This window comes from Mus caroli, chromosome 15 (assembly GCF_900094665.2).
Source record: "Mus caroli chromosome 15, CAROLI_EIJ_v1.1, whole genome shotgun sequence".
NCBI classification, from domain to species: Eukaryota; Metazoa; Chordata; class Mammalia; order Rodentia; family Muridae; genus Mus; species Mus caroli.
In genome coordinates, this window is record NC_034584.1 from 33,861,669 (window position 1) to 33,871,770 (window position 10,102).

At 40.6% G+C, this 10,102-nt stretch overlaps 1 protein-coding gene across 1 annotated transcript in view; it reads left to right on the forward strand.

Moving 5' to 3' along the window:
- The window catches only part of Dcaf13 (DDB1 and CUL4 associated factor 13), a 34,004-nt gene extending 25,408 nt beyond the window's left edge, over positions 1–8,596 (forward strand). The window contains exons 9-11 of the mRNA XM_021183511.1: positions 4,705–4,840; positions 6,232–6,395; positions 8,413–8,596. Coding sequence (XP_021039170.1) covers positions 4,705–4,840; positions 6,232–6,395; positions 8,413–8,500 — 388 coding nt within the window. The 3' untranslated portion in view covers positions 8,501–8,596. The remainder of the gene's footprint in view (positions 1–4,704; positions 4,841–6,231; positions 6,396–8,412) is intronic.
- The last annotated feature ends 1,506 nt before the right edge of the window (positions 8,597–10,102 follow it).

Genomic DNA, 10,102 nt, shown 5'->3' on the forward strand with positions numbered 1-10,102 from the left:
GGAGTTCTCTGGTGGAATTTTTGGGGTTACATATATACTATCATATCATCTGCAAATAGTGATATTTTGACTTCTTCCTTTCCAATTTGTATTCCTTTGATCTCCTTTTGTTGTCTAATTGCTCTGGCTAGGACTTTAAGTACTATATTAAATATGTAGGGAGAGATTGGGCAGCTTTGTCTAGTCCCTGATTTTAGTAGGATTGCTTCAAGTTTCTCTCCATTTAATTTGATGTTGGCTACTGGTTTGCTGTGTATTTCTTTTATTATGTTTAGGTATGGGCCTAGAATTCCTGATCCTTCCAAGACTTTTATCATGAAGGAGTTTTGGATTTTGTCAAATGCTTTCTCAGCATCTAATGAGATGATTTTTTTTTTTTTTGTCTTTGAGTTTGTTTATATAATGGATTACGTTGATGGATTTCCGTATATTAAACCTTCCCTCCATCCCTGGAATGAAACCTACTTGGTCAGGATGGATGATTGTCTTGATGTGTTCTTGGATCTGGTTTTAGAGGATTTTATTGAGTATTTTTGCATTGATATTCATAAGGGAAATTGGTCTGAAGTTCTTGATCTTTGTTGGGTCTTTCTGTGGTTTAGGCATCAGAGTAATTGTGGCTTCATAGAATGAATTGGGTAGAGTACCTTCTGTTTCTATCTTGTGGAATAGTTTGAGGAGTATTAGAATTAGATCTTCTTTGAAGGTCTGATAGAACTCTGCACTAAACCCATCAGGTCTGGCCTTTTTTTGGTTGGGAGACTATTAATGACTGCTTCTATTTCTTTAGGGCATATGGGGCTGTTTAGATCATTAATCTGATCCTCATTTAATTGGTTTTTAGTATCTGTCTAGAAAATTGTCCATTCCATCCAGGTTTTCCAGTTGTTTTTAGTATAGGCTTTTTTAGTAGGATCTGATGATTTTTTGGATTTCCTTAGATTCTGTTGTTAAGTCTCCCTTTTCATTTCTGATTTTGTTAATTAGGATACTGTCCCTATGTCCTCTAATTAGTCTGGCTAAGGGTTTGTCTATCTCGTCTTGGATTTTCTCAAAGAACCAGCTCCTGGTTAGGTTGATTCTTTGAATAGTTCTTCTTGTTTCCACTTGGTTGATTTCGCCCCTGAGTTTGATTATTTCCTGCCGTCTACTCCTCTTGGGTGACTTTGCTTCTTTTTGTTCTAGAGCTTTTAGGTGTGCTGCCAAGCTGCTAGTGTATGCTCTCTTCAGTTTCTTTTTGGAGGCACTCAGAGCTATGAGTTTTCCTCTTAGGACTGCTTTCATTGTGTCCCATAAGTTTGGATATGTTGTGGCTTCATTTTCATTAAACTCTAAAAAGTCTTTAATTTCTTTCTTTATTTCTTCCTTGACCAAGAAGGTATCATTGAGTAGAGTGTTGTTCAGCTTCCACGTGTATGTGTGCTTTCTATTATTTGTGTTATTATTGAAGATCAGCCTTAGTCCATGATGATCAGATAGGATGCATGGGATAATTTCAATATTTTTGTATCTGTTGAGGCCTGTTTTGTGACCGATTATATGGTCAATTTTGGAGAAGGTACCATGAGGTGCTAAGAAAAAGTATATCCTCTTGTTTTAGGATAAAATGTTCTATACATATCAGTTAAATCCATTTGTTTCATAACTTCTGTTAGTTTCACTGTGTCTGTTTAGTTTCTGTTTCCAGGATCTGTCTATTGATGAGAGTGGGGTGTTGAAGTCTCCCACTATTATTGTGTGTGGTGCAATATGTGTTTTTAGCTTTACTAAAGTTTCTTTAATGAATGTGGATGTCCTTGCATTTGGAGCATAGATGTTCAGAATTGAGAGTTTATCTTGGTAAATTTTACCTTTGATGAGTATGAAATGTCCTTCCTTATCTTTTTTGATAACTTTAGGTTGAAAGTCGATTTTATTCAATATTAGAATGGCTACTCCAGCTTGTTTCTTGGGACTATTTGCTTGGAAAATTGTTTTCCAGCCTTTTACTCTGAGGTAGTGTCGTTCTTTGTCACTGAGGTGGGTTTCTTGTATGCAGCAAAATGTTGGGTCCTGTTTATGTAACCAGTCTGTTAGTTTCTGTCTTTTTATTGGGGAATTGAGTCCATTGATATTAAGAGATATTAAGGAAAAGTCGTTGTCGTTGTTGCTTCCTGTTATTTTTGTTGTTAGAGTTGGGATTCTGTTCTTGCAGCTCTCTTCTTTTAGGTTTATTGAAAGATTACTTTCTTGCTTTTTAGAGCTTAACTTCCCTCCTTGTGTTGGAGTTTTCCCTTCATTATCTTTTGAAGGGTTGGATTTGTGGAAAGATAATTGTGTAAATTTGGTTTTGTCATGGAATGCCTTGGTTTCTCTGTCTATGGTAATTGAGAGTTTTGCTGGGTATAGTAGCCTGGGCTGGTATTTGTGCTTCTTAGGGTCTGTATGACATCTGCCCAGGATCTTCTGGCTTTCATAGTCTCTGGGGAAAAGTCTGGTGTAATTCTGATAGGTCTGCCTTTATATGTTACTTGATCTTTTTCCCTTACTGCTTTTAAGATCCTTTCTTTGTTTAGTGCATTTGGTGTTTTGATTATTATATGATGGGAGGAATTTCTTTTCTGGTCCAACCTGGTTGGAGTTCTGTAGGCTTCTTGTATGTTCATGGGCTTCTCTTTCTTTAGGTTGGGGAAATTTTCGTCTATAACTTTTTTGAAGATATTTACTGGCCCTTTAAGTTGGAAATCTTCCTTCTGGTCTATACCTGTTATCCTTAGGTTTGATCTTCCCATTGTGTCCTGGATTTCCTGGATGTTTTGGGTTAGGAGCTTTTTGCATTTCACATTTTCTTTGACTGTTGTGTCACTGTTTTCTATGGAATCTTCTGCACCCGAGATTCTCTCTTCTATCTCTTGTATTCTTTTTGTTATGCTTGCATCAATGGCTCCTGACTTCTTTTCTAGGTTTTCTATTTCCAGAGTCGTCTCTCTTTGTGATTTCTTTATTGTTTCTACTTCCATTTTTAGATCCTGGATAGTTTTGTTCAATTCTTTCACCTGTTTTGATGTGTTCTCCTGTATTTCTTTAAAGGAGTTATTTATGTCCTCCTTATAGTCCTCCATCATCATCATCATCATGAGAAGTGACTTTAGATCCATATCTTGCTTTTCTGGTGTGATGGTGTATTCAGGTGGGATAGTTTGGTTCTGATGATGCCAAGTAACCTTGGTTCATCTGTTGTCTCTGTTCTTATGCTTGCCTCCCGCCATCTGATTATCTTAAGTTCTCCCTGCCCTCAATATATCTGATTGGAGTCTGTCCTTCCTGTAATCCCTGTTGATTCAGAACTCCTCAGAGTCCAGCATTCTCTGTGATCCTGTGATTCTGGGATCCTGTGATCCTGAGATTCTGGGTGTGTCAGAGTTCTTGGCAGTCAGGCTTCCTCTGAGACTCCGAGATCCTGGTGTGACCAAGCCCCTGCGATCCTGGGATCCTAAGATCCTGGTTGTGTTAGAATGCCTGGAAGTGGTACCTCCTCTGGGGACCATGGGGCTGTCCTAGACCAGTGCTGACCTGAAGGAACCTGAGCCACTAATGGGGTGGGGTTCCTGTGCCTGTGCTCCAGCTGTCCCCAGGTACCCTCAGTTCTATTGGAACAGATGTTGTATTCCACTCACTAGTGATCCTAAGATCCTGGGCATGCTAGGGCTCCTGTGGGGTGGAGACTGTGGGACTGCCCTCCAAGTTCAGACCCAAGGTGTCCCAGTGCTGGCGCCGACCAGAGGAACCCTGTCCTGTAGTGCTTACCTTACTGTGCACCTGTCATACCATCTGCATTTGAACTTTTTTTTTTTTTTCTGTGTTTGGAATTAAGAAGTCTCATCTTAATTTCTATGACCTTTTACTTGTTTGAAATGCTCTTCTTAACACTTCTCAATATAGTTTCTTCCGTGAATTCACTTAGCATGTTTCACAGCATTTCCAAATAGGGATGACTTGACATCGCCGTTTATTAACTGATTCTTACCTCAGCCTATCAGACATTTTTGCAGCCCTCCCTGCATTTTCTCACCTATAAATAAACTCACACTTCAGTTAGGCTCAGAACAGTGTGCCCAAGCAAAAGTGGGAGCTGGGCTGAGCCCAATAGGGCGCTTTGTGTAGGCCATTGTGTTCATTTTATTTTCCAGTAAAATACCATTGAGGAGAGAGTGGCTGTTGATCCAAATTAAATTGTGAATGAGTAAATATTAAGAATAAGTCATTTCTAGCCAGAAGTGGTATTACACTCCAGTAATCCCTGCACACTCAGGAGGCAGAGGCAGGCTGGTCTTTGAGTTCAAGGCTACCCTGGTCTACAGAGTAGGATAAGAGAAATCCTGTTTCAAAACAAAACAAAAAACACAAAAGGGAGGAAGAAGAAGGGAGGAGGAGAAGCCAATTTTTGTGGAGTTTTGTATGAATGGTTTTGCTTAGTGTGTTTATATTTCTATTATTGTAAATTCTGTTAGGCCATCTGTCTGTCTGTTTGTTTATTTTAATTCCCAAGCACTTAGACTAGAACCAAATTAATTAAGTTCAATGAAAATACAATGAATTGAAATTGAATTGTTCTTTTATACTTCCTCCAGACACAAAAATGGTTTTCTGATCATCAGTAGGCAGTGGTTAAAGAAAATCTCTCCTACAGCTCCTGAGGATATTAACTTAATTCCTTTTCTACAGGGAGGTGTATCATACGAAGCGAATGCAACATGTGATGTGTGTGAAATGGACTTCTGACAGCAAGTACATTATGTGTGGGTCTGACGAAATGAACATCCGACTGTGGAAAGCTAATGCCTCTGAAAAACTGGGTGTGGTAAGGCCTGTTTTTTTTTTTCATTGCTACAAAACCAGGGTGCCATTTTATTGAATATTATTGTTAAGAGCTTTTTGAAGTACTTAATCAGGGTAACACCATTGTGATGGAAAGTTAGCAACAAATCAAGGCCTTGATCAGCCTTGTCCTATCAAAGACACCTTCAAGGCTGGGGAGCTGGCTTGTTTGTTAGAGTGCTTGGGAAGCAAGACCCCAGCCCTCCCTTTCCTTCCCTTCTCTCTTCTCTCTTCTTTCTTCTCTTTCCTTGTTTTTTAAAAAACCAGACATGGCAGCAGGCCAGCACCCTGTCATAAAGAAGACGGGAGTGTTACTGGGGCTCACTAGCTAGAGTGCCAGGCCAGCTAGTTGAATTGGACACCTGTCCCCAGAAATAAGGTGGGGAGCAATGGAGGAAGATCTGGTGTCCATCTTAGCCTTCACAAGCACCCACTGTGCCTGTGCACGTACAGAAGTGCACTTGCAGAAGGGTTGGCCAGTTTACAGGGACACTACTGCGACTCCATCATTCTTTGTTTTCTTTGGTTGGACGTAGGTGACGTAGAGAGTAGAAATGTAAGATATGAATGAACAGCTCTACTGTTAAAGCAGCAGTGATTGCACATGTCAAAGGCCGCAAGTCCTAAGAGATCATCTGATGGCAAAGACCTGAAAACCCACATTTAAAATAGATTCTATGAAACTGCAGCTACATCTGGGCTCTAAGATAATGTTTGACTTGTGGTTTTTTGTCATTGTTGATATTTTCTAAATGTCCACTTTCCTGTGTGGACCGTGTAGTCTGTTTACGTGAGTACTAAGAAAGGGGTGTTGGGTGTGAAATGGTCTCTGCTGAGCCCTGGCAGGAAAGCCAAGCAGCAGTAAACAATAATCAAAGGTAATTCTACTTTAAGTTCAGTTGTCATTAGTGTTCGCCGGGTCTCAGACCCCACTCATAACAGAATGCTCTAGTGTGTTTCTTTTATTCTTCGCATTGTTAAACAAAACCTACTGATGGGGTTACATACCTTTTTTTATTTTCATGTAGTTAGATTTTTACCAAAATCTAAATTGACTGACTGCTCTGGATGCCTTTTCTGTACCCCGTGCCTCGTGTGCTCAGCCTCCGAGGGCTGCAGAGCCTGGCCCTGCAGCTCACACAGCCCCGGCCCCGCTCACACTGCTGCTTACCTTCTGGCTTCTGTTTACATGTTGGTGTGCTGCCTCCAGAGCAGCAGGCGCTTGCAGAGCGGTACTGACAAGCTCACTGGTGATTTTGTTTGTGTGTAGTAAAAGTTGAATTTTGGGGACAAGGGGGAAGAGGTACTTCCTAGATTTTTACACTCAAGAAAACTATAAAAAATTTGAGATACCAAAATGCACTTTGTTTTTAGCTTACATCACGAGAAAAAGCAGCAAATGATTATAACCAGAAGTTAAAGGAAAAATTTCAATACCATCCACATGTAAAACGGATTGCTCGCCACCGGCATCTCCCGAAATCTATCTACAGCCAGATTCAGGAGCAGCGCGTGATGAAGGAAGCTCGTCGCCGAAAGTATGTGTTGAGACAGTTGACTCTTCCCTCAGTACTCTTAGCTGTCTTCCCTCTGTCATCTCTGTCATTGCCATCATCAAGCAGACACTTTCTCATAAAGGAGTGGCCTATACACATGCGTGAATGGCTTTTCTGGGCTTTTCTCACTTTTCCCAAAGAGAGGGAGACATAATCTCCTAAGATTATGAAAGTTTCATTATTTATTTTTGAGAACATTTGTTTAAAGTACAAATGAAATGAATGAATAATCAAACAAAACCAAACAATTTCTCAGTTGGAGAGACGGAACCACTGTAGAGGAAGTACCTGGAGCTCACCTGGGCTCAGTCGCCAGCATGGATGAGGGGAGGACTCAGATTTTAAAACTTGTACATGATTTTAAAATGTACTTGTGCTTGTTTGGGCAACAGATATAGTAAATTTGAAACAATGCAGCCATAGCCCCTGTGAAACAAGTTCATGAAATGTTCCACTTTAAAAAATGACGTGTGTGTGTGTGTGTGTGTGTGTGTGTGTGTGTGTAAGTGAATATGCACGTGTATGTGAGTACATGTGTTCCACTTTTAAAAATGACTTCTTACCCCCTCCTTCTGGTGTGTGTGTGTGTGTGTGTGTATAAGTGAATATGCACGTGTATATGAGTACATGTGCAGCCAGAGGCCAAGGGCAGGTGTTCTGCTGTATCACCTTACTGTTAGGAAACAGTCTCTCACTGATCCTGGAAATCACCTATTGCTAGACTAGTTGGTTGGTGAACTTTGGAGATCCTCCTGTCTCCATCTCTCCAGTGCTAAAGTTACCGACACATAATGCTAAGAAATGAGTTGTAGCTAGGCAGTGGTGGCACATGCCTTTAATTCCAGCACTTGGCAGGAAGAGACAAGCAGATCTCTGAGTTTGAGACCAGCCTGGTCAGCAGAGTTCTAGGACAGCCAGAGATACACAAAGAAACCCTGTCTTAAAAAACAAAACCAAGGGGTTGGGGATTTAGCTCAGTGGTAGCTGGGTTCGGTCCTCAGCTCTGGGGGGGAAAAAAAAGCAAATCAGATGTAATATAGCTATTATTATGACATACTGTATTTTCTAAATGAATTCAAAGAAACTAGGCATAGTAGCACATACCTATAATCCCAGTACTCTGGGCCATGAGTTCAAAGCCAGTCTGGACTGCAAAGAATTTTTAAAACTTATATTTAACAATCATTTCTTTAAAAAATTTTTAATTTTACTTGAGATCTAATGTCTTTTGTTTCTTGAGGTAAGGGACTCACTGTGACTCCTAAGCTAGTTTTGAATTCCTGGGCTCAAGTGATTCTTCTTCCTCAGCCCCTGAGAGCTACATTCTGAATCCAAAGCAGAACTTCCCCCAGCCCCCACCCTTTCTCCTGTAGAATGCCTTCTCTGGAGCCCATGATTAATGCGGTGTTGAAGTTTTTAGAGCTTTTGAGTTTTGTTATGAGTTACTGTTGTTATGCTCTTTGGGTACATGTTGGGATTTAATCATATTTATGTCTCTTAATAAACTGTGGTATTTTTAAACTTAGTAAAGGATGCTGGATTTTAGGTGTTTTGTTTGGTTGGTTAGTTGGTTGGTTTTTGTTTTTTCTTGAGAGTCTCCAGTGTGGTAGTGTGGACCAGACTGGCCTCTGACTCAGAGATTATCCTGTCTCTGACTCCTGAGTACTGGGATTAAAGGCCTGTATCACCACACCTGGCTCAAAAGCATGCAGCACTAAGGTGTATTCCCAGGTGATCTCCCATCAGCCAGTCTGGACCTGCTTAGCTTCTAAGGTCAGACAAGATCAGGTGCATTCAGGGTGGTACGGCCTTAGACACTGATCATTAATATGAAGCAATTAAATAACAGAAGTTGAATGTAACTTTACCTTATTCTCATTGGAAAATTCTTTTTTAAGTTTAGTTCTAGCGAAAGAAAATGCTTTATGATTTAATTTCTTTTGGCTGAGGTAATTTCTTATGTACTTGCTCATATTTTATATATTTTGTTTATTTCTAGGGAAATGAATCGTCGTAAACATAGCAAGCCTGGATCTGTGCCAATTGTGTCAGAGAGGAAGAAACACGTAGTGGCGGTTGTGAAATAATGTTTTGTCTTCCTACCAAGTTTGATATATAATTATTTGCTGCTTTTGATTTGGGAACTCTGTAAATAAAAGTCCTGACTCTGGTTTAATAGTAAACACTGCAGTTGTGTGTTTTTCTTTCTTTTGCCCTGCCTGACTCGGTGTTCTCTGCTTTTCTTACTATTTACACTGATCTAAGAGCCGGCTGTGCAGTAGCGAAATCACCTGTCAGTTCGTTTGTTATGTAACAACTGAAACCTTGGTATATTTTCCAGGTGTCTTGTCAGAGCATTCGATGCTACTGCCATGGAGAGAAGTGCTACCTGCTGAGTCACTGGCCCTTCCTCCTGCTACAACCTGGTTTCCATAGTGATATTTCAGTGTCCCTCACATCACAGAGCCTGACTAGTCAGAGACACGAGCGATTTCCTGTAATTCAAGCCTAGGCTAATCTAGACACAGCATCATTCTGACCATTTTTGAAATGTCACTCTAGGCGTTCATGGGCTCTTGTTAAAAACTACACATAGAGTTTCTCAAGTGACATTGTCAGAGTAGATCTTGAAGGGAGTAAGGATGGCGGTAATGAGAAATTGCTGAAAAGAGAGAAGAGCGGAAGTAGAAAAGACAGAGTTGCCTGTGGATATCAAATGCCTTCTTATTAAGTCTCGCCATGTGGTCAGTGTAACCCTTCTCTTTGATGGAAACAGACTGGGTAACGTTCTGTCATGGGTATAAACAATAAGGTGATCAGGATGTCTCTGGTGAGTAGCTTGAGTAGTTAGTTCAGAGTTAAAGTACTAAAGTATTAATGGCAGGGACCTTGAAGCATGGTGACTCTGTCTTTGCCAGTGTTTAGGGATTGTGAGTGGATCGATAACTTGTTAATTGAATGAGTATTTTCTGATTTCCTCAACCTGTGTTGAGTCCTAGCAAGCAGGTGCTCACATGTGTGTACATGCCCTTGTGTCCCCCATCCCTGTGTGTGTGTGTCTGTCTTGTCTATAATTTTTAAGCCAAGGGCAGTAGCAGCTTTATGCTTGGTTTTCTTCATGAGCAGTGTCTGGAATGAACTTGTTCTTTTGCTTCAAGCCTCAGGGTCATCTCTTGCATTCTGTGTTTGAATAGCACACCTACCACCTACAGAGATTCTCAAGAAAAAGTCCTGTACAAGGCTTTATTAATAGTTGTAACAATAATACCTGTTGACCTGCTGGCTTCTAACCAGTGTGTCTTACATGCACTTACTTGAAATTAATTTACATGGAATTCTCATAAGAATCCCCAAAGGGAATTCTTAGTACAGTCATATAGTCTACACAGTCTATATAATCTGTAGGGGTCAATATCAAAGAAAATAAGTAATTGCAGAGCATTATGATACCTTAGTAAGACTACAGCAGCAGAAAAGAAAGGCCTACCTGCTGGGGAAGGAAGAAGCAAGCCCCCCAGAGGCCAGCAGTGGGTTGGTTTTAGTGTTTTGTTTGCTTGTTTTTTCTATTCACTATACATTTCGATTGCAGCCCCCTCTCCCAGTCCACCCCTCACACAGTCCCTCCCTTTCTCAGAGAAGGGGGACCACCCATCTCACCCCAGCCCACCCTGGCACATCAAGACACTGCA